The sequence below is a fragment of the Rattus rattus genome, chromosome 10, assembly GCF_011064425.1.
Source record: "Rattus rattus isolate New Zealand chromosome 10, Rrattus_CSIRO_v1, whole genome shotgun sequence".
Taxonomy (NCBI): domain Eukaryota; kingdom Metazoa; phylum Chordata; class Mammalia; order Rodentia; family Muridae; genus Rattus; species Rattus rattus.
Genome location: NC_046163.1, coordinates 70,408,983 through 70,434,390, shown reverse-complemented (window position 1 = coordinate 70,434,390; position 25,408 = coordinate 70,408,983). Strand labels below are relative to the sequence as shown.

At 48.2% G+C, this 25,408-nt stretch overlaps 1 protein-coding gene across 2 annotated transcripts in view; it reads right to left on the bottom strand.

The window, feature by feature from the left end:
- Kcnh1 (potassium voltage-gated channel subfamily H member 1) overlaps positions 1-25,408 on the bottom strand; it is a 298,193-nt gene that overhangs the window by 74,218 nt on the left and 198,567 nt on the right. For both annotated transcript variants that reach the window (XM_032915372.1, XM_032915373.1), the window contains exons 8-9: positions 14,524-14,723; positions 8,816-9,068 (exon numbers count right to left, since the gene is read on the bottom strand). In XM_032915372.1, coding sequence (XP_032771263.1) covers positions 8,816-9,068; positions 14,524-14,723 — 453 coding nt within the window. The remainder of the gene's footprint in view (positions 1-8,815; positions 9,069-14,523; positions 14,724-25,408) is intronic.

Here is a 25,408-nt window from a genome sequence, read left to right as displayed (position 1 = left end):
ACTTCACCTACCAAGGATCTCTTGGCTCTATCTTCTCTCATCTAAACGGCTATGAGATCGGGCCAGGCTAGTCTTGCATCTTGGAGTACTCCTTGTTGGTCCCCTCTGACCTTGGTTCTCTAATTCACTTTCCAAACAGCTGCCTGGATGATTTTCTAAGCACAAGTGCAATTCTGCCCCTGTTCTGGTTAAAGTCACCACTTGCTCCCCGATTAGTACTCTATTCAAGTTCATCTTAATAGGGCAAAAGGCCCAAGAACTCTGTGGACTGGGTTGTTCTTTATTGCCTGATGTGGCTTCTAAGCTCGACCAGTGTTGACCCTGAGGATGGTGCTGTGCCTACTTTCCTCTCTCATCTCCTGGCCCAGCCCCAGACAGGACTGGCACTCAGCTCTGACGAAGCCTTTGTCAAGAAGCCTTCCTTTACTCTGCGACTCGGCTGGCTCGGATGCCTGCTGTGTGAATTCTGACAGCCTCTTGTTCTTAGCACTATTACCACGCTCCACCCTGCCTTGCAAGTGTATAATGACTTGTCTTCCTGGTGAGCACCTCAGCTTCCTGAGAGACCAGCGTTTTTGTTCATGTTGTGTCTCCAGCCCCTAATACCCACCCTGCATGCTTATGAAATGAACAAACCATTGCAAAGGTGGGTTAGAGGAACTGTGTGTGTGTGTGTGTGCGTGTGTGTATGTGTGTGAATGTGTGTGTGTGCGTGCATGCATGTGTGTGTGTGCGTGTGTGTGTGTGTGTATGTGTGTGTATGTGTGTGTGTGTGTGTGTGTGTGTGTGTGTGTATGTGTGTGTGTGTGCATGTGTGTGTGTGCGTGCATGCGTGTGTGTGTGTGTGTGTGTGTGTGAATGTGTGTGTGTGTGTGAATGTGTGTGTGTGTGCATGTGTGTATGTGTGTGAGTGTGTGTGTATGTGTGTGAATGTGTGTGTGTGCGTGCATGCATGTGCGTGTGTGTGTGTGTGTGTGTGTGTGAATGTGTGTGTGTGTGTGTGTGTGTGCATGTGTGTGTGTGTGCATGTGTGTATGTGTGTGAGTGTGTGTGTGTGTGTGCATGTGTGTGTGTGTGTGTGCGTGTGTGTGTGTGTGTGTGTCGAGCTGACTTGCTGACCTGCTCAGAGATGCTCCCTTAGCTCAGTGTGACTCAGCTTTCTGCTAAGCTGAAAGTTTACAGGCAAAATTTACAACCATGAAATGAAACCTCGTACGTTAGAAATTACCCTGTGAGTGGGAGCAGGGAGCAGAGATGAGGGGCGTGGACAACAAGAGATGATCCTGAGACAGAAGCACTGTCTTAGGAGCCTTCTAGATCCTTTCACCCCACATGTCCCCAGCCTTCCTCATGCAGTGACACTGGGTGTGAAGAGGGCTGGCACCCCTCCCTGAACGAGACTTGCACACGAAAGGGTTCAGTTAAAGCAGGGTCTTGGAGCCGCCATGACGACTCCCTGTCTGTGCCTCTCTCCACAAGGAAGCGGACCCCAGAGCTCCACTGGGATATGGTAGAAGTTACCAGGATACCTACAAGCATAAACCTCATTTGCGTTTTTCCCTTCTGGTTATTTGTAAAAGAATAGAAGTACATTGTAGAAAATTATTCAACTACATTTGAATATTGAAAATGACGACCACCATCCAGGACGCTTTTTCTAAGATCTTGGTTTGCCTTCCGTCCTGCTTCTATGCACATACACATTTTTACGTAGCTAAGGCTGCCACACATGCAGTCCTGTATTATGCTTTCCTTACTTAAAATACTTGAGACATTTTACATGATACTAGAGTGCCTCTATATCTCATACTTGCCCTAACTGACATTAACTTCCTACAACCGAGTCCTTTGGGCAATGCAGTAACAGGGATTCCATTTAGAAACTCACTTACAGTACATCTAACTTCCTTTGACTTCGGGGACTGAAAACTAATTTCAAAAATTGCTTAAACAGAAGGAGAAATTAGAAAAGATCACCCAGTGTCTACCCTCATCCTCTCTCGATCGCATGGTGTGGCTGGTGCCACCCGATAGAAACGTTTTCTGCTTTGCAGTTCTAGGTGATTCCCATTATGGCTCCTCACTAAGAGTGTGGATTTAATGTGACCACTCGGGTTGATAGAGCAGCTAGGTGAATACTGACACTTGGTTACAGCATGGAGAGCCTGGAGCACAGCTCCTGACACAGGCTGAATACAGGCCACAAGCTCACCCCGCAGTCAACCTGCTCCCTGTGCAGGGTGCCCCACAGAGAGGGAGGAATAGCAGTCCTGGAGCCAGCTTTTCTCCCACCCTGGCTCCCGGGGACCCTGGGAAACATCTCTAGGGAAGACTTGGCTCTGCTAGATAAGGCCTTCAGTCTTCACTGTCTGGCCAAGGACAGTCAGAGGGAGAGATGTAGACACATGCAGAGACACGCCATTTTCTCTGATTGGATAGTAACAAGCAAAAGAGCTGCTGCCAAGACATTCTTCTGGGGAAAAAAAAATCATGTTTAAAAATGATCCCCTAACAGTGTCTGGGAAAGCAAATGAAGCTTTCTCAAGACTGTCTTGAAAAAAAAAGTTTTAACTGTCATCTTGAAAATATCAGATGCTTATTTATTTGTGTGTGTGTTTGATGTATATATACATACGTATGCAAACATGTGTTTGCATGATGTAGAGATAAGAGGTCATTTGTTTGTGTGTGTGTGTTTGCCATGAGTACAAATGTGTGTGTGTGTGTGTGTGTGTGTGTGTGTGTGTGTGTGTGTGTGTGTGTACACTTGATGTAGAGACCAGAGGTCATCTTTAGTGTATTCCTTTATTGGTACTGCCCTCAATTTTGGAGACAGAACTACTCCGTGAACCTGGAGGCTACTGACTGGTGCAAGCCTTGGCACCCTCCAGTTCTTGCCCCTTCACCTCTAGGATCACAGTCTCCCTCCCCCCTCTCTCTGTCTCTCTCTGTCCCTGTCTCTCTGTCTCTGTTTCTCTCTGTCTCTCTGTCTCTCTTTTGTCTCTCTCTGTCTCTATCTCTCTGTCTCTCTCTATCTCTCTCTGTCTGTCTCTCTGTCTCTGTCTCTCTCTGTCTCTGTCTTTGTCTCTCTGTCTCTGTCTCTCTCTGTCTCTGCCTCTCTCTGTGTGTCTCTTTCTCTCTGTCTCTCTGTCTCTCTGTCTCTCTGTCTCTCTCTCTCTCTCTCTCTCTCTCACACACACACACACACACACACACACACACACACACTTTATAGGGGCACTGGGATCTGAACTCAAGTACTTTACCATCTCTCAAGACCCACACATGTTCTCTTAAAGAGAGCCTGAAAGTCAGACAAATTTGATAAGAAAATGAAAATCTCCTCCTGCCTCACAAACAGGACATCTGCCCCAGCTTGCTAGCCAGACGCCCATGGAGTCTCATCGCCGTGTGCTTGTCTTCATGTAATTGGGATCAGTTGCAGCATACTCAAATAACATTTCACTTACCATTAGAGTTTCCAATATCACTTAAAGTTCCCTGTGAACATTCAGAACGGCTATACCCCATCTCTTTAAAAATGCTCTCAAATGCTTGGTCATTCAGGAAAAGGCTCGCAACTTCCGCCACTGGTTTTCTTTCCCTTTCCTGTTTTACATTCCTTCTGTTAATTCTTAAATCTCTAGCTAGAGACCCGAGTGCCTTTCCTGGTCCTGATCTGTCTTCTTGTCCTGGTTCCAGACCCACCTTTCCAAGTAATGTTGGCTGCACCTCTGTCCAATGTCCTCAGGTCTCTACATGGAAGTCGAGTGGAAGCTTCACACTTTATGCTCCGTGGCCACTTCTTTGTCAATACTTCTCTCCCACTTCCCAGACAGCAGAACCTGCCTCTGCCTCCCTGTTTACCCCATTGCATTCTAGTATTAACTTTTACAACCCAAGAGACTCTCTGTCCTTGCTTGTTTTCTATAAAACACTGACCAAAAACAGCTTGAGGAGGAAAGCATTTATTTTGCTCACATTTCTATGTGATCACAGCCCAGTATCAAGGGAAATCAGGCCATTAACTCAAGGTGGGACACAGAAAGCAGGGACTGAAGCAGAGACCAGGAACAGCATTGTTCACCGGCTTGTTCTTGTTTCCTAAGACCATCTGCCCAGGGGTAGCTTCACTGCAGCGGGCTGGGCCCGCCCACACTACTCATCAAAAAGACATCCTGTAGACTTGCCTACAGGCTGATCTAATGGGGTATTTTCTCAATTGAGGTTCCCCTTCCCAGATAACTCTAGATGAATCAAACTGACAGAAAACTAACCAGGACACCCCTGTCGCTGACAGTTCACCCACCTGCACCTCCCAACTAAGTTTGGCAAATTCTGCAAATAAAAATATAGATATCCAGTTAAAACTGAACCAATGAATAATTTTCCTCAAATTGCATCTGATGCAATCTTTGGGGGAAATTCATGCTTACAGTTGTTCATTGTTTCTATGTAATTCGAATGTTCCTTGTGGGCCTTCTCCGTTTGTTCTGAGTGTAGCTTAGCGCTCTCTGTCTATCATGACCCACGGTGACCTCACAGATTCCATGTCTCTGGCCGCAGTCTTTACTGCTTTAAGAGCACAGCTCTCACGATGTCATGCTTCACTCGCTAGGGCCCCATTTCTCATGATGACACACTGCCGTCCACACCAGCCTTGCTGCATCTTGTCACTGTCACCACAGCTCTGGGCTCCAGTTTAGGCAGCATGATCCACCACACAGGTCCCTTCCCCACGGCTGACCCATGCCCGACCTCAGACTCCATCTTCCCAGCCACTACCAAGGCAAAGACCTCATGGCCTGTTCTGTCAATCACTGGGAAGGCCCCTGCCTATGGGTTCCTGCCTCATTTCCTTCTCCATGTGCCTCTCTCCCCTACTCCACAGCTAAGGTTGGCGATGTCAAACCACACATGAAATGACAATCAAGGCTTAGTGCTCCTGACACCACAGTGCAGCAGGTTGGCAGAGCCCGGTGCACACTGAAGCAGGCAGCTCTGAGCTGATGGAACCAGCAAGGCCAGCTCCACTCACACTAGCCTGAGCCTGCAGCTCACACTCATGCTCACGCTCACACCCTGCTCCAGTGACCCTACTGATGCTTTTCTACCCCAATGCTCAGCCTGCCACACTCCTTGGCGCCTCCCAAGCTCTCAGTTTGGCTCTGCCTCCTCTGTGAGCATTTGCCTGCCTGCTTGCTCCAGGAGAGGGACAGAACAAGACCCCCTGTGCTCGTGATCACTAAGCACCTGTCTCAGCTCTGCACAATGGTCCCTGAAGACAAGGCTTTCTCTGTCCCCCAAAGAAAACACCATGGACAGCAGGTGCTGCTAAATATCCAACCTAGAACAATGGCCCAAAGGAGGACCTTATCCAAGCAAAGGCAAGGTAGCCTTCCAACTCAGCAACCGCGGGAAGACGTCTCCGAGGGAAGTAAGGACGATGTCATAGCAAGGGTGCCAGAGGAGGAATCATAAGAGAGCCCTCTCATGGTCACTGTCTTCAGGGGACAGTGTGCTTTCAATCAGAGAGTGGCTGGCACGGCTCGCACACGCACACTTCCTAACTGCAACCTTTGATCAGCCCCAGAAACCGATTTACCAGGTCGCTATATTCATTTTTATTTCAAATGAAGGGCAACCGACCGTAACAGAAAACATCGGACTGCATTTCCTATAACAGGACAAATGCTGCTGAGTTTTATACTTCTGCATCCATCGGTTAGCAATGCAATGAGCATTTTATATCGTGGCTGTTGTCCCGAAAAAGTCTATAAGGTTTTAGTGATGGGGGATTCTATTTTGGGGACACGCTAAGCCCACTCAGTTATGAATACTGTCCCTTCCTGTTCTTGGAGTCCGCACTAAAATTAAACAGAGAACGGGGTGGTACAGTCTAATTGGAGGAAGAACCACATCAGCAGGCTGTAAGTGACTGAACTGATAACAGGGGATCTGAGTCTGAGGGCACGGGCAGCTGTGTCCCTGTGTTTTCTCTATAGCCTCTTGCACGAACACTGGCATATTCCCCTTTGTTTCTGGAGCACTGGGCACACAGCACTGCTCAAAAGCTACTCATCCTTCAATCCCCAGGAGCATCTCCATTTCCTATATAACCCTCGCTGTGCAGAGTGACAGCTCTCTAGAGTCAGTTGCTGCACATGCAGCTCTGGAGGCCTGGGATAAGATTTGGTCTAACTGTAGCAACCCACTCATGACAGGGCCTGTTCAACACTTCTGGGCGAGAATACACGAAAGGGCATTGGAGGACAATGAAGGTCTTGTTCTCAGTCCCGTGTGATGCTCAAACCCTTTGTAGGAAGAAACTGATTGCAGTTCATTGAACAAAAGTTATTCTAAGGAGAAAGGACTTTTAAAAAGCTCCAAGTGGGTGTTTCCAGGGAACAAACAGCTCGGAGTGTTGTATGCCTCACGGCCTAAAGGACAGGTTGACTCAAAGAACTTGTCATGTCCTTTTATAGACTGAGACTCTTGGCAAGCTGTTTAGGATATCGAGCCTGGACCTACTGTGGGGGCTCAATCTGACTCTTGGGAAGCATAGAGGAGGCTTTTTCTAGCCTGGGCATCTTGAGAACAACCAACATGTTTAGTCCAAAGCGGCTGAGCTATATTTGAAGTCCAACCACATTGCTAACTGGAGCAGGCTGGATGCCCAGAGGGCTAGATTTGGAGAAGTGGAACCAGCCAAATCAACCAGGTTATGAAGTTGCTGCCTCCTAGGAAGCCCGGTATACAGGGGAGGAAGGGAGGAATGGTTGTTTGTCCTCATCTCTCCTCAGGCTCTCATCCCTCCATACTGAGTCTATCGTGCTGGTGTCTGTGCAGGGCATTACAAAATCCCTGATCGTGGGCACACAAGAGATAGTGCTGGGCCTTGGGATGGATTCCTGGAAGCTTAAATAATGAGTGATCTGTGGGGAAATTGGTTCAAGATGCCTGACTCCGAAGGCTTACCTCTAGTCCAAATTCAAAGGATTGGTCAGTGGTTACATTTAGCTCAGGAATCCTGGCTAGCCCAATGTCCTCATTGGTGAATTTAAAGGGAGAGATAAGAACCCCCTACAACAATGTCTTCACCATTCCTGTGTTTGGCCCACAACCTCACTTCTCTGAGAGGAGGGAATGAGGAACAGCCAGGACACTATGGGCACCATGGTATCCAGCAGACAAGACACACTTCAGCTCCAACCCAGATTTAACAGGCCCCCCTCACCATATTCTGGCAAATGCTGAAGGGATATAAATCACCCTTGGGTTACCCTGAGCACAACATAGCCAAAAGCGTGAGCTGACAAGGTGCCCCAGGAGCAAGAAGGAAGCCATGTTTCAGGTACTCCAAAGTCAGACAGGAGCAAAATTAGGCTTTAAAACTACCATTCGTCTTTACAGAGTCAGGCTCTTCATCCTAACATCACAGTAACTTAATCCCATCCATCTCACGCTTCTAGGAAATAAATCATGTGCGAACTTACGTCCGCAAACTGCAGCGGCACCAACAGTGCCAGTGCCCATGTATTCCATTAGTCATCAGTGCATCAGTTTGAAAGCTAGGCAGGCATAGAGAGGCTGAAGACAGAGGGATACTAGGACAGGACTCCACAAGTCTGGTGGGAGCAGGTCTGGAATCAGAGGTTGCTGGGATGGGACCCCATGGGCCTCAATCACTGGGAAGACATTTCCTTACCTCTCTGAATTTCAACTGTCTCGCTTAAAGACCGAGAGTAATAAAGCCATTTTGCATGGTTAAATGAGGATCCATCTGCACAACATTGGGCAACAAGCAGGGATCCATAAGTGGTGATTATGCCGCGGTGTCTTGTCCTCTTAGAGAGATGTGTGCACTGAAGAGCTACCCTGTGGCTGCCTCAGAAGTTTCCCCATCGCCACTGAAGGTCAAGCTCCCACGTCCGACACATCCCTGCTCTTCCCACATTCCTTCTCGCCATGTGTGGTGAACTAGTCTCCCTGTTATCCAATGAGAGATCCTACCTTTCCCAAGAGCAAACCGTCATTGGATTCCTTTGATCCGACTTTTTACATGCCTCAAAGTGACACATTTCTCACCATCCACCCACATCTTAGCTCGCTAAGCACCTAGATAACATGTTTCTTACCTGCTTACCCCATCCACTGCAGCCCAACCTCTACTTGCTGTCATTTTTCAAAAGTACAAACCTAACGGTGCCCCTTCCCTACTTTCAATTCACCATGAGTCACCTGCCCCACCCCTGCAAGGGAAATCAACATCCTTTAATGTGGTTCCTGGAGCCTAAGGTCCATCAACTCTCTCCCAGTGTCATCTCCCACGGCAGCCCTTCCATGTGCCCCTGTCATACAAAGTGACTCAGAGTTTATCCCCCGTGAGTCACACCTGTCCCTGTGAATCACACCTGTCTCTCTCACAGAGGCTGACCTCTCTCTTTCTGCAATCCTGTTTTTACCCTGCTCGGTGCTAACTCATTTTCAATTTTTTGGCTCCTTCTTGTGTGTCATTTTATATAGGAAGCATTGCCATTTGAATCCTGAGTCAGATGCCCTTCTGATATGTTCCAAATGGTGGCTTGTTTATTTATCTCTTCCAATAGCCTGCAGCCCCCCCCCCCAGAAGAAAACCCAAGAGCCTTAAACATCAATCGGTCCAAAGTAGGCATTCCAACGTTTGTTGGATGGATGAATGGATGGAGAAATGAGCCTCCCCCAAGGGGAAATCTCTGGTTAAATATGACTGTCCAGCGACTAAGACAACCCCAAGTACGATAGCAGGAGTACATCAAAAATAGGCAGCACATACCTAGGATGGCCACCACCTCGTCATCCTGGATCACCTCCAGGGAGCCCGAGACCACGAAGCAGAGGCTGTCCACACTCTCCCCAGCGTGATAGATGAGGTCCCCTGGGGCGCAGTGCACTGTCTGGAACTCCATGGCCAAGGCCCTCAGGCAACCATCGCTGGCCAGCCGGAAGGCGGGGTGTTCTTTGAACACTTTGCGGTTCAGGTGTACACAAATGTCAGCTCGCATGTCCTTGGGGCAGATCTGCAGGACCTGGACAGACAGGGAAGAGACAGTGTGAGGTCCATTGCACAGCCTCCTTCCCTCAGCACCCCAGGCATGGGCCAGCACAAGGCCAGGTTGCACTCTTGTGTTTCAGCACCCTGGGGAAGCCAGGCCGTGTCTGGGTTCTGGAACAGTCTGCTGAATGTTCAGGATGCAGGTCTGAAAGTCAGGGCTAAGAGTGTATCGGACATGGGAAAGGTCTCTGAGGAGATCCCATCTCAGCTGACAGCTTTAGAACGTGTCAGAGTGAACCTTGTGGAAGTGGAACATTACAGGAGATAGCAGACACAAATGCTCTGTAGCAATAGTCCACCCAGGTCAGGGGGAGGCCTAAGGAGACATTGTTCAGAGCAAACACAGAGCATGTGAGACACTTTCAAGTCAAAGAATGTGACCAGGGACACAGATAAGGAGATTGATGTCAGCTGAGAACCCAGAGTGGGATTAGAGAGCTTTGACTCTGCTTAGCAACACAAGAGTCAAAGGGAAGGGTGAGGGTGCTTGGCCTGGGCTGGTTCAGTGCAGCTAGCAAGAAGTGGCTATGTTCAGATTAATTCCACAAGCAAGCAAATATATATCTATATATGTATATGTATATAATTTCTAAGGGGTACAGCATATTTTGACATACATACAACAGTAAACATACATGAACAAAGTAATCAGTCTATCCCCTTTATTTGTCAATTCTTTATGCTGAGAACATTCTAAAACATTTTCTTCAGATCATTTGGAAATATACAGTTATTTGGTTAACGGGTACAAAAATTACAGCCAGGAGAAACTGACTGGCATTCTATAACATAATGTGGTTACATTAGACTAGAGATTGTGTTCTGACTACATAGCTGGCAGGACTTGCTGATAAAGTGAATATGGGGTGGTATTTAAAGAGATCTGCCAAAGACAAGCCAGGGAAACTTCCAGTGTAGATGGGAGAGGTGCTTCTGAGACCCACGCTTAGCCAAGGAGCTGCTGGCACTTGATGGTTACTGGGAAAGGAGACTCACTTTTCATTGGGGATGTGGCCACTGGCAGGCAGCCCATGCCCTAGTGAATGGCCTCATCATCCATTTACACATCATCATTAACTAGTTAGACTCACTGGGATAAAGGAGGAGGAGGAAGAGGAGGAGGAGGGGGGAGGAGGAGGAAGAGGAAGAAGAGGAGGAGGAGAAGGAAGAGGAGAAGGAAAAAGAGAGGGAGGAAGAAGAGGAGAAAGAGGAGGAGGACAGGGAGAAGGGGAAGAGAAGGGGAGGGGGAGGAGGAGGGGAGGGGGAGGAGGAGGCGGGGAGCGGGAGGAGGAGATGGAGATGACAATGACAACAGACATGAAGTTGATAGAGACAGGGTAGTGGGTCCCTGGAACAGTTAGAGGGAGGTAGTTGGGTAGATAAGATAAAAACCATGCATTAGTTTTCAAAGAATAAATACACTTTGTGGAAATGAGTTATATAAAGTCACATTTTCCCAAGTGTTTGTTTTCTGCCAGGAGTGGCTCAGCAAGTTGCCCATCCAGTCAATATTTATTTGCCAAGCATCCACGGAGTACCAGGTACCATTCTGGGCTCTACTGATGTTAGTTAAAGAACAATTAGACAAAAGTACTGGCCCCCATGGAACTTACTGTCTGGTAGGAAGAGGCAGGGGACTAAACAAAAGGTGGGTGCAGTTGCCGAGGACCATAAGGGAGACAGGAAGCATGGAGAACGAGGGGCCGTGGCTTCACTTTGAAAGCTTGGTGTGCGTTTGCTAACTCGGTCCTCACAGAAACTCTAGGATGCGCTTTTAATTATTTCAGCTCAGATGAGAAAGCTGAGACACAGGGAAGCCCAACGTTCCCCAGCCAGGAAACAGTATATTTTGGCTTCCACACTAGGTAGCTTGATATCAAAGCCCAGTTATAGACTAACCAATCCCAATGCCAGGCAGCTCTGCAAAGCCAATGGGCTGCCATTTGACTTGTAGCATCCCTGCCCCGCCCATGGTACCCAGGAAGAAACCCAGAGCTTTGAACACGCCAGACAACCACTCTACTGTCTGGACTGTGTCCCAGCCCTGACACGTACCATCTAAAAACCAAACTAGGAACCGCAGGCCATGTGGGTCTCGTTTTTCTAAACAACTGAAAATTTTCCCAGCTTTTTCAGAACAAGATATATTTCTGAGGACTGTTTCCAAGAAACCATCACATGGCTTTCGACGGCAAGCATTAAGGATACAGCAGGACTTCCAGTGGACTTTTCCAGAGCATTCAGGAACATTTTTAAAAATAACTTTTCCTGTTCTATTCTGTGAATCAAGTAGGGGGCATGAAGTTGAACGTGAATGCTCCCTGGCTCCTTCTTGTGGTGCTGGGAACCCTCCAGGACCCATTCCCATTTTAGCACCAGACACTTCCCTCTGCAGCTGTGGCTTCTCCACCAGCCTCCCTGCCTTGCCGTGGATGGTTTCAGTCCTACCTTTGGTGTCTATGTGGCAGTGGAACAGGGTGTAGGGTGGGGAGGTCACATGACTGAAAGCCCAGAAACTTCTTTTCCAAGTGATTTAAGGACTCTGTGCTTTACTTCTCCTGTGCAGACTACAACCGCTCACTGCGAAGCTAAGGGAAGTTACACCTGTCTGAGTTACATCTTGATCTGCTTCCCGCTCTAGTTGCAGAACGGCCAAAAAGTGGCTGTGTTTCTGGGAGAGTGGATGGAGGAATATATGCAAATTTTCAAAGACAATCTCTTGGCACAAAGCCTTAGATAAGAGATCATGGCAAACAAACCTCTAGGGAGGTAAGCACTGACTAGGGCAGGAATACAAGCTGACTATGCAGTATCCCAGGCAGGTCCCTACCCAGCCCTGCGGGGATGGGGACAGGAAAAGGCTTTTCCCAGACAGCAGGATCTACAGAGTCATTTTAGTGCCTGGGAAAAAGGAGCTTCGGGGCAAAGATCAAAGTTCTTTCTGCTCCATTGACTGCCAGGCACCCACAGAACCAGCAGGCATTGTTACCAGTGCTGAGCAGGGAGAGCAGGAATAGCTGGGGCAGGAAGATGGCAAAGCTGGGAGTCAGGCAGTGGCAATCCCTGCCCTGCCCATTGTGAGCCTCTTCCTTCCTCCTTCTAACGTATGCATTACACCTATCTGGAAGGGGCAAAGCCTGCAAGATGGCTCAGTGGTATTAGAGGCAGACCACCAAGCTTAAGGACCTCAATTCCATCCCTGGAACTCACATGAAAGGAAAGAACAGATTCCAGTAAGACATACTATGACATAGTGCACACACACACATGTGTGCATGCACACACACACACATATGTGCATGCACACACACACATACATGCATATACATGTATAGGCACAGATGCACACACATGCACATACCTTCATGCATGCAGGCACACACATGTGCATAATGAGAACACACACATACATATACAATACACACATGCACACACCTACACACATAATGCATACACATGCATGCACACATGAGAACACACACATACACACATATACATGCACACACATGCATGCATACACAGGCACACACATGCAGATACCTATACACATAATGCATATACATGCATGCACACATGAGAACACACACATACATACATATACATGCACACACACATGCATGCATACACAGGCACACACATGCACACACCTACACACACAATGCATACACGTGCATGTACACATGATACACACATGACACACACAGATACACACACTTCCACACACACATGTACACAGGGATATGTAGTTAAAAAATTTAAAAGAGGGAGGATGATAGGAAAAGAACAGGCTTTGGAGGCAAATGAAAACCAGGTCCAGATCCCAGTGTTACCCTAGACCTGGGGAAGAGGAAGGAGCCAGGCTTCTGGCCCTCCTCCTTGATAACCAGAGCTTCCAGCTATACTCTCCCCAAGGAGAAGTGAAGGCCATATGGGTACAGTTAGTAAGAGAAAAATAACATTGGTTCTTTCTGCTTTTCCCCAATAAGATTTTGCCACATAGCCCAGGCTGGCCTCAGACTCACAGTTGCCCTACCTGTACCTCCCAAGTCTGAGATTATTGCTCTGCACTACCACACCTGGAAAAAATGTTTGTTCTCAGCGCACATTCAAGGAATGGGAGTTGGTGCTGCGGTGGTCTTATCGTGACTCACAGACGGACAGACCCAAAGCAAAGGCCTTTGAAGTACAGTGTGGACAGAACTGAGCATCCCTTAAGCCTGCCAGCGCTTGGGTGTCTGTTCAGAGAGAGGAAGACGGGAATGCAGGTGACTGACCTCACAGCCAGATCAATCTGGATTTCAATGTGTCCACAGGTACTTTCGACACGGTGCTACCATTTTCCTAATTCTATGGTAAAAGAAGCCATACTCCTCGGGTAGAGGGATAGGGTTTGGCAACGAGGGAAGTGGAGTCAGAGAGACCAGGGACAGAGAAATTGAGCTGAGGACGAGGTTTTGATGATAGGAAAAACACAAAGCAGGGGCAGGAGATGTTTCTCAGGGCCTGCCCGACATGGATAAGGGGTGTCGTGGTTCAGATTTGTAACCCCAGAACAAAGGAGGTACAGTAAAACAGTGACTTCCAGGCTGACCTGTTTTAGAGGGAGTGGGGGACACAAGGATAAGCCATAAATGAGCCCTCTGTGTCCTTCCTCTTTCTCTGTTTTCCTGGCGTGAATCCGGAGTGGCACAACAGTTAGAGAACAACAGTCCTCAGGAGGGTCTGCCACCGTCTGCGTCACACATCGAGCAACAGTCGCCAACTGACGACTGAGGTACACAGTTGTGCCACTCTTGCCTGGAGGCACAGTCTTACCAGGGTAATTACTGAGCCTGTCCACCCCCCACCACTCCAGAGCTCACGGGCCACGGATGGCGGTCAGGAGTCTAGTTTTAACAACAGCACCATGGGATTCTTATCAGGACCAAGAGGAGGAAGAGACCGGTGTGCAGCGGCCTTAGGAGCTGCATGCACTTACAAAACTGTAAAACTCACTCTAAGGGGAAGACAAGTATAACAAGATCAATCATATTTAATGCAGCATTTCTTTAAGAAAGTCAAGGTTCATTTTTTTTTTTTTAAAGCCATGCTGAACAAAAAGTATCAACGTTTTGAAAAGAGGTGAGGTTGGCGAGCAGGGGGCCATCTGGGAACCTGGGGCAGAAGGAAACAGCCTCCTGTTCAGGGTCTTCATCTAATCACTGCACAAGACAGAGGGACATCTGCTCCCCTCGCTCCGGGAGATACACTGTGCCTTTCATTTCTTAAACGATGGCTCTTAATTTCTGGTCCTTCAGGAAAGACAACAGACAGGCCATCCAAACCCCTGGAAGAAGGCCCTGAGACTCCCAGAGGCCCTGAGAGTTCTTAGCCCAGCCTGCTGGGGAAAGCAAGAGGACGGGTGGCAGGGCAGAGTCTCCCAGGCTTACCTTCTCCGTGTCGATGCCGCGGGACATGGACCAGGTAGACACAATGTAGTCCATGACCCGCTCGCTCAGCCCCTTGGGCACCTGGTAGAGCTTCAGGAAATCCCGGACGCTGTTGAGCATCTCATGATACCTGTTGGTGTTGGCATACATCTGCTGGAAAATGGTCGTCACATTCCCAAAGATGGTGGCATACAGAAGGGCTGGAGACAGAGAGAAGAATGATGGGTGAGTGCTCCAGGAGTGCTCCAGGAGTGCTCCACTAGCCAAACTGCAGTGCGTGACTCCCTCAGAGAAGGCCCACGGAGTGAGCCGTGCCCCCTGATAGAGTGTCCAGACCTCGGGAGAGCCTCACATCTCAAGCTGAAGAGTTGTAACAGGAGACAACTAGGACCGATGGAGTGTTAGGCAGGGTCCAGGTGAGACCTGGTGCAGCTGGCACCTCAGACCCATGTAGCAAGAAAGAAGCCATTTTATACTTGTCACAGAAAGTCTGAGCTTAAGGCCACCAGTCACACGTGTGTCTATGTCCCTGTGCCTGAGGTCACCAGCCAAGTGTGTCTCCATGGTGGAAGAAGGCATGGCAGCAGGCAGGCATGGTGGCTAGAGCAGCCACTGCAGGCTTATGTCTTGAACCACGAGCATGGAGCAGAGATAGCTTTGAACTCTCAAAGCCAGCGACGTTCATCCTCTAACCAGGTCATACATCCTGAATCTCCAAAACAGTACCACCAACTGGGGACAGCCAAGTCCCCAAATGTCTGAGCCTACACGGGTAATTACCATTCAAACCACCACACTTGATTTTGTTCATGCTGTATTTTCTTCTTTGCTGTTGAGACTGCTTCTGTTCATTCTGGTGTGACCGTGATGGAGGAGGGGCAGAAACATGTTCCTACCTGTAAATCTCAGTGTCTGGGCAGAAATGAGTAGTAACCATGAGGAAAGAGGGAGCACCTGCTCACTGCCTGCCAGCAAATCTACCCCATAGAGAGGAGTCACCCGAATACAAACTCTGCCTTAGAGCCTAAAGCTCTGTTCAGAGTCCCAGGCCCACTGCTGACCTAGGGCTACCACCTGCCCTCTTGAAAAGTCTTCATATGCTATGGGGTTCCTGTTTGGGTTAGAGTTGAGCTTTCGAGGGAGGGTCTCACTAGTGGTTCAGAGTGGCCTGAAATGCACTGTATAAACTAGGTTATTCTAGAACCTACAGTAGCTAGCCCTGCCTTAGTCTCTCAAGGGCTGCAATGACTGGTGAATGTCACACAGCTCGCTCAGTTATGATTTTAATAAATAGACTAGTGTCTGTAAGTGTCTATAGCAGGACCCAGGACCCGTGCAACACTGAGTATGCAGGTGTGTTGTACCCAGTCCCGGGAGGAAACACAAGAGAGGATATCCTGGGCTCTGAGGTGAAACCAGGCCTTTTCAGGGCCTCCTGTAATTTACTCCCAAAGATCCGTGTGTTTGAACACTGCTATTTGGGAAGGCTGTGGAGCCACAAGGAACCGGAGGCTTGCTGGGGAAATTGGGTCATTGGGTACCCTGAGGTTTCACAGCCAGCCCCACCTGCTGATGGCGCTCTGCCCTCCCACTGCAGGTGCAGCACAGACACACCCTGACCAGCTGGCTGTCACTATGTCCCCATCACAAGGGACTGTAGCCCATCAAACAGTGAGCTGGAGTAAACACTCCTTCCCTGAAGTTGCTTCTTATCAAATGTTTTGTCCTTGCCGTAATCAGAGAGGGAACTGGTGCGGTTGTACTGTTTATGATGGTTACATCAACAAGCCAGCAGGGTGAGCGCCAGAGTGACGATGGCTGACCCACTCCACAGTCAACCTTAGCACTCCTTCTTCACCACTCAATGTTTATAGCTGCACTTCAGTTGTTCCAGATCGTGCCCCCTGGGTCTTGGCTATAATCTACCTCCCTTCAGGGCTAGGCCAGTCTGAACTTTTCTTTACGTATGCTCTCTGATCTCTGGAAACTACAGTCCAGTCATTTCAGAGGTTTCTTCCTCTGCATTCAGTACTTGCTTAATAAACGCTGTAAACAAACAACTGTAAGGCTCTCTAGGAGGTTAGTTTGTGTGTGTTCAAACAGACCAGCAAGACCCTACTACCTTGGTCTATGGGAGGAATGCAGGTAATTTTTGCTCCCATCCCAGAGCTACTGGGTCTCTGGATCAAGGCTCAGGATGGTGTTTCCATGGACTCCTCAGGCAGCTTTGAGCGTGCTGAGTTTGAGATGCTCTGCCTGTGCACGTGAACCTGATGTTTCACTAGTGGACTGAGTGCAATGCCCTACGCCAATGATTGATTGACACAGAGAGGATAGTCAGCTATAGTCAGGGTACAGAAGGCCTCAGCTAACATCATTCCACAGAATGAGAGTCGCACACTCAGGAGCAGAGACAGAACCCCACGGCAGGCAACACCCCATGAGCCTGAGACTGGGAGGGACTTGACTATACTCACTCTGGATTTCCTGCAAGCCCTGGCCTTATGAACCTTTACCTGCCCAGACACTGCCCAGTCAGAAAGTGACTCTCAGAGACTGTAAAACACACCTATTTCCCTACTTATAGCAAGGAATGCCTGAAAATCCATTTAATACCATGCTAAATATAGCACAAACGCCTAAATTACCTCAGACTCCACACACTAGGGAACATCCCTTAGCAAGCACTGTTCTTACCAGGAGATAGAAGGTCATTTCCAGCCACTTCTAGTCTATCGAATGAAATAACAGTGCCCACAGCATTATAACCCATTAGCAATACACTGAGCCACTTGGCTGACCAGCGTTTTAATAGCCCTGCAGATAAAAGGAACAATTTCCACAGGCAAATACCCCTGTGAAGGAACCAGGATGCTCAGACACTGGTTGTAAGGGTCTCCCAGTGATTCGCTTCTTTGACTTGGCTTGTACTTGCTGAGTCCTGGGTCACAGGTATCTTGCTGCCCAGAAGGTTTATAAGCCCATGCCTTGTCTCATTCTGGGATGAGAGATAAGGTTGTTCCCACGCTAATTAACAAAGCAGCTTGGAAGAACACATACCTTTTAAGCTGTTTAAACACACAGGACTTCCAGGCCTACTTTCCAATGGCGGTCATACCTAAAGCTCTCAAAAACCTGGACTTTCCCTCCCACTTCTCAAAACGAAGATAAAGTGGAAGACTTCTCAGAAGACACTGTTCTCTTCCTGACCACCTGAACTCTGGACATCACAATGATGGTGCGAGAGCAGTTAGCAAAATGCCTCTCCCAGTCACAACATGAAGGAGAGATTAAATCGCACTGACAGCTGATGGCTCTGCTTTTGGTCCCCAAGCCTGTTGTCATTTTCTACGTTGATCAGCCTTCACCTTTCAGGTTTCAAAGTGTCACTTAGTTGGTACGTGACAGTGTAGTTGGACATAGAGGGCCACACAGTGATCCAGTGAGTATAAGAAGAAGACAAGATCAGCTACAGTAACAACGTGTTCACATAGCTCCTGTCACCTGCAAGCCTTTGTCCTGGACACTTGTACACACGGTGTGTGGTCATGGGAGATTCTATCTTTATTGTGCTAAAACTGCTGAAAAAGAGGCCAAGTGATTCACCAAAGCCATAGAGCCAGCAAGAAACAGATGAGGATTCACACCTAAGCTAGCAAGAAACAGATGAGGATTCACACCTGAGCCAGCTGCAAACAGATGAGGATTCACACCTGAGCCAGCCACAAACAGATGAGGATTCACACCTGAGCCAGCTGCAAACAGATGAGGATTCACACCTGAACCAGCCACAAACAGATGAGAATTCATACCTGAGTCAGCAACAAATATGTGAGGACTCACACATGAGCCAGCAAGGAACAGGATTCAAACCTGAGCAAGTGGCTTGTAAAATACTCATGCATGGCACCAAACATGCCTCTACCCTCTATACACACATACCAATGGGGCCAGGCACTGTCCTGGTGTTTCATATGCACGCACACTCTAACACATATATTAGTGAGGTTCTTATAATGTCCAGTGAGGTGGTGTCTACTGTTAGCCTTATCGTCAGAGATAAATGAGTCCATGTTTGTTAGAACAGCAACAGAATATGGATAAAGAGTACACAAATAAAATCGTGCCACTCCAGTTTTTCAGCCAAGTGCTAGTCAACAAGAAGAAACCTGGGCGCTGTGGGGTTTATGAGTCCCTGGAGTACTCTGAGCCTCACCTTGGCTCACCTGCACTCTCCAGCTGAGCCCCAGTCATAGTTCTTCGAGCACCGTTTGAGGTGGGTGAGCCTAACAGTCCACATGGGAGATTCAAGGGTTTGTGCACCTATGGACCAAATGGTGATGGAGGGAACCCTGATAAACTACTCACGACATTCAAGGTGAACTACAAACCTCCTTTCAGACAGCATCAGGAAGCAAGATGACTGTTCAAGAACAGAAAAGAAAGAGAGAGCTAGAGATGGGACGCTGGAAGCTCATCTTCATTTCATAGCCTACAAATGGCTCCTCTCTGGCCAATGTACAGGGGCCACGACCTCACAGTTCCTGGAAGGGCAATCCTTCCACTTCTCTTTCAAACTTTTGGTTTCAACTCCACTTCAAGAAGATCTACTGAGCTAAGGAGCCTCCTGCAGCTGATGGTGTCTTAGTTAGGGTTTCATTGCTGTGAAGAGACACCACGACCATGGCAACTCTTAAAAAGGAAGGCATTTAATTGGGGCTGGCTTATAGTTCAGAGGTTCAGTCCATTATCAGCATGATGGAAAGCATGGCAGATCAGCAGGAAGAGAGTGAGTGAGACACTGGGCCTGGTTTAAGCATCTGAGACCTCAAAGCCCATCCCCACTTCTGCCAACAAAGCCACACCTACTCCAACAAGGCCACACCTACTCCAACAAAGCCACACCCACACCAAGGCCACACCCACGCCAACAAGGCCACACCCACTCCAACAAGGCCACACCCACTCTAACAAGGCCACACCTACTTCAACAAAGCCTCACCTTGTAATATCATAGTGTCACTCCCTATGGGCCTGTGGGGGCCACTGTCATTCAAACCACCACAGAGGGAGAGGGTAAAATTTCTTGAAGGGCAGACTTGTATGGGCTGAGGCAGTGCTACCCACATGCAACCTTGACTTCTGGTCTGAGGAAGAAATGACAGGCCAAAGCATGTAGAGAGGGCTCTGAGGGTGAACCTGACTGTAAGCTGTCCCACTGGAGTTGGCAGGAGTGAGCACAGTACTGCTAAAGCTTTAGTCAGTATGTGTGGGGGAGCACCTTTACCCACACTGTGTACAATGGCTGGCACAAAGTGCCTGACTGGGATTAAGTGGCTACATCAGACACAATGGACTGTCTGGCTTAGACAAGGGGCATGTGTTTCTCACAGCTTTGGAAGCTTGGGGCCCCAAGATCAGATTGTGGCTAAGTACTCTGATCTTTACACAGCAGAATGGGGGGACATTTCTCTGTCTCTTCCCATAAGGGCATTAATCTCTTTACAAGGGTTCTATGTACCATAGCATATGGTGATTATAAAAGTTAGACCATCTTCTAACTAATGTTTTAATGCACTTCTAACTCCCCAAGACAGTACATCCAAGAGTCAGAAGTCTCCCCTGTCAGTCATTCAGGATACTCCCCAGCCTCTGCTAAGCAGATGGTGGCAGGGTGCTAAGAGATCAACTCTGTGATGACCAGCGACAGCAGGTTACCTCTAGCTCTTCCTTTACTTATGTGTCCCACAAATGGTGAGGAACCACTCCTTATACCAGGCAAAGATTAGCACTCAGCTGCTGTGTCCCATTAAGTCTGATTCTGTGAGAATAAAGGACACCTGCCAAGTGCTGTGAAGGGATGCCTGTCCTATACTAGCGATGGTGGATGTTAGCAAGACACCCATCCCACTCAGATAAGTTCCTGAAAGGAAATGGGAATTTGGATGATGGGGGGAGGGAGGCACTGGTTCAGAGCCTGGAGGCACAGGATGTGTGTAGGGTGTAATATGAGAACTGAGAGCAGAAAGCTGGTGGGGTGGGTATGAAGCCTAAAGCTAGTTATCAGGAGCTTCCCACAATCCTCTGACAGGTTCTGTGGACCCACGGACCTTTCAGGAGTCTGATTAGAATACTGAGCGTGTGGAAGCTAGCTGAGGTGGGAAATTTGCACATGTTCAGTAACGACCAGAGCATGGCTGAGTTGGTATGTTACTTCAAGCTCTTCCTCATCTCTTGGGCACTCACTTGCCGGCAAGATGGCAGACCATGAGATGGGGCACCTGTGGACAGATTACACAGAAAGGAGTCCAGGCCCCTATCCCCAATCCCCAGCTGAGTTCTCAGCCTTCAACGATGGACCGACTTGTCCCAGAAGGTCCCAGAGAGAGGAGGAGTGAGGCTCTGTATCCTGGTGTGGTCACTTCAGGTTTCTGTCAGTTCTGCCTACATCAGATCAGATCAACAAGCCAGCCAGGAGCAGGGCTCACAGCCAGTGCTCGGGCCAAGTGCACTTGGAAGGGCTGTGACTCACCCGCCACTTGTCTGACTACAGCGATAGAAGGCAAAGGACAATGTAGGGCAGAAGCTCTGGGTTAACCGCAAGAGTGCAAGCTGCAAGAGGTGCACGGTGTGTGCGTCTCCCTTTCTCTGATCTGAGCACATTGCTCAGACATAAATTTGTCTGTGGAAGCTAATAAAAATCCGTGTTGGCTCTTCATTCATCCCTAACCGCCTTTGTAATTTCAACATTGTATCTTAACAAAAGTGGTGGTCTGAGGCGGACACTTGCAAAAGTCAGGGTTTTTTTTTTTTTGTTTGTTTTTTTTTTTTTTTTTTTTTTTTTTTTTGGGCTGGGGGCCGAACCCAGGGCCTTTGCGCTTCCTAGGCAAGCGCTCTACCACTGAGCTAAATCCCCAACCCTTTTTTTTTTTTTTTTTTTTTTTTTGTGCTTGGCTTCAAAAAGCACTGCTTATAAACAGTGGGTTATGGGAAAGTTCTACACACACCCTCCTAGTTCTTGAAACCCACCCATTAACTTGCCCATAACTTCACCAGGGGGTTGCTTAAGGATGTCACATTACAGAGATAAAAATAACAAGAATAGTGCTAGAAGAGGAAGGCAAAAGGCAAAGAAGACACAGAAAGTCCAGGCACAGCCAAGGGCATGGCGTGGGTCTTATGAAGGAGACCCCAGAAGTTATTCCTTTTGAAGAGACCACATCTCTGGAGAGACGCAGGGCAGCCTCCAGCTCAGGGTTTCAGCTGAGAACATCTAAGAAGCATTTCTCTCCCACTCGTGAAGTTGTTGGTGGAAGCATGCCACAGCCACTCCAAGCGCACGGAGACTAGTCACAATATTCAGCAAGTTACTTCCAATGGACAGCCTGTGACAAACAGCTTAGCACTGTGTGCCTTTGTGTGCAGAGCCCACTGAGCAATTACCTGTCCCCTCCGCCCAGGCTGTGTGGGCACAGAGCCCGGTGGTTGGCCCTGCAGACTTGGCACATGGACAGTCACAGCCCAGTGGGAAACATGCTGACCCTCAGAGCACCCATGTCTCAAGCCTGGACTGACTATAAATGACCTGTAACAATGTTTCAACAACAACACCCTTTAACAAGTCAGCCGTAAACCCTTTAAGACTTGCCCTCTCCCTAGATTGTAACTTTATCTTACAATAAGCATTAGAAGGCTTTCACAGAGTCAGTCTAAAGAAGGGGTGATATCAAAGACAAGGCAATTTCTGCACTAAAGGAGCTCTTCGTACACAGCTAAAACGTGGTTATTTAAAGCCCATGTTTACACATTACGGCTCATATGTAAACATTACACTATTCTGATGGTTAGGAACTAGGCAGAGGAAGGTCCATTCCAATGCTCTCAGAGAGGACCCAGGGATAAGCGCACTGATTCGCCCTCTTAGGTTTACACCACAGTGTAAGTTCAGGGCACATGGAGGTAAAAGAACAAGCAGTTTGGGACCAGAAAGATCTGGGTCACTAAGAGTTTCCTCACACCATCACCCTGGCTTGCTATTTTGGTTAAAATGGATCTTTGGTCTTTGGTTTTCTCATCTGTTGAGTGGAGCGAGGCACATGTGCCTCTAGGAGGAAGAACTGTGAAGGACGGGAAGGCTGTAGGGGACTCACCTGATGGTAGTTGTGTTTAGTGGGGTTCCTCATCGAGTGCTGATTACATACCCAACTCACAGACTTACAGATACCAAGACTTACAATGTGATACAAGGGCAAGCAGGCAAAGGCCTTAACCCAGTGAAACAAAAGCAGCAACAAACTGGGCATCGTTAAAGACAGCTGCCTCCAAGTTGCCATAGTAACAAGGAGACGTGACACACTTAAAGCTTCTGTTGCCGGGACATCTCTCACTACTCTCCCTCTCCGAGTAACTATGAACTCTAGGTATGTAAGGCCTTGTTTCCCATCTGAGCATAGACAGATCATGCAGAGGGATGGGTGGGCCAGGAACAGAGCCAGAGTTCACTCCCATGGGACCTGCTGAGCAGTAAGCTCTCAGTAAGAGCATGCTTGCTATGACTTGACTGTTGGTGTCTCTCCAAAATGCGTGTTGAAACTTAATCTCTTGCGCAAAAGAATTAAGATGTGAGCCCTGTCAGGGGGTAATTAGGTCCCAAGGACTCTGTCCTTGTGACTGGAAGCAGTGCCCTTAATAAGAGCTTGAGAAAATCTTTTGCCTTTCTGGCATGTAAGAACACAGCAGCAAAGACTTCCCACTGTCTAGAACTGTGAGAAATTACCCAGACCCTGGAATTTTGTTACAAGCAGCTCAAATGGACTAAGGGAGTACTTTACTGAAGTCAGCTCTAAGGATCAGAATGTCCTTTTTTAAGGGGGCCATTCTTCTACATCAGAGACATGAGGATAGCAACAGCTGATCTTCAAAACTATCTCCACTGAAAGTCATCAGATCAGGCCCTTTCCCATGAATACCGTCAGCAGGAATCATTTCTACAGACCAGAATGAAAGTTAAGGGCTCGACAGGTTGCGGGGGTAGGAAAGAAGGTTCGAGTGAAACTGCTTGCAGCTTATGGTACTAAGTATGCTGTGAAGGTCACTCAAGGTCATTTGAGACTTGGCCCCCGAGAGTCTCCTTAAGGACAATGGACTGCCACACAGGGCCTCCCACTGCCCAGATTCAGAACCACCTCTCATTAAAGCAGGGAATCTCATTTCCCACTCAGCACAGTGCCAGCCCTGCCTCTCACAGGCCAAGAGAGGCTGTGATCCAGTTAAACAGGAGGGCACTCTGCTCTGAGTGTGGGTCCCCCAAGGCAAGTGAGTGCTGCTGGGTACGGCTTACTTCCTGGGTGATTTCAGGCCTCCTGGTTATAGCTATCCAGCTGGCTGACTTTTTATGTGGCCACTGATGCTGTCCTTGTCCAGTTTCTTCTCATCAAAGCAGCCAAAGTGACCATCTGGTCAGCAAGATTCCCTGTGATCCCTACAGTGACCCAGAGGCCTCTAATCTGTCCCTTTCTAATCCTTCAACCTGGCCCTCCAACCCAGCACCCTGGCTGTCTCCTAAAGGTGCTGTTGCTTTGGGGCTGCTGACTGCATAGGAAGACCCTCCCACAAAGAGCCCTCTCTCTCCCATCTTGGCTCAGATGCAGCTTTTCAAGAGGCATGTGACATCCATCACACACCCAACACCCGCTTCTGACGTTTCCAGTTTCTTTTACCAAACCCTGTGACCTCCTCTATCTCTACTTAACGAGTGCACATGAGTTCCCCATCTATTATGGCGAGTATGGCGAGTATGGCGAGGAAGGCACTGAGATCTTCAGAAATAATGAATTTAATTGTTTATAGCATGTAGCATTCCCTGAGTCCTCAGGTCCCTAAGTCAAGCACGTTTGTCACAGTCACTGAGAATCTCTCGTGCCCAGACCAGTGCAGAGCACAGAGGGGTTCTCAACAAACATTTGTTAAATCAGTTATGGGTTAGAAAGAGCACTGGCTGCTCTTCCAGAGGACCAGGTTCAATTCCCGGCATCCACATGGCAGCTCACAGCTATCTGTAACTCCAGTTATAGGAGATCAGACACCATCTATTGACCATGTACACACTGGGTATATAGACATACATACAGGCAAAATACCTCTGATCATAAATCTTTCTAATTAATTTAAAATAAATAAATGTTATGGGCTATGGAAATTCCCAGTAGTTAAAGGATTTGCCACACAAGCATGAAAATGTGAGGGCCCACAAAAAAGCTAGCTGTGGTAGTACATGACCACAACCCCAAAACCTACAGAAGAGACAGAGGCAGAGACAGGAGAATCCCCAGAAACGCATGGCCAGGTCTACACAGTGTGAAACAAGAGACCTTGCTATAAACAAGGTAGAAGGCAAGATCCTACACCTAAGGTTGTCCTCTGACCTACGCATATATGCTGTGGGGTATGTGTGCACACATTCACACAAACACACACATGATCCTGTACATGTATACACATATTTGTATACATATACACACACATAAAGAGAGAGAGAGAGAGAGAGAGAGAGAGAGAGAGAGAGAGTGAGAGAGAGAGAGAGAGAGATTGAGATTTTTAAAGAGATTAATCATGGAACTTTCCCCTAAACAGCTCAGCCTCTAGAGTGTGGCATTGGCATGATCCACCCTCACCTTCTGAGTATTTCCCTGTCCACAGCCTGATTATTCTCCACCTCATCCAAATATCAGTGCCCATGAAAACTTTTCCTTGACCATGTGCAGGATTCATCAAGAATTCCTTCCTCAGGGGAGCCAGGAAACCAAGGTGCTTCCCTGAGGGGAATACCTAACTGGGGCTAAAGTCTCAAGGGGATGTTTCCTCCCCAGGTCAGAGCTCAGCACCT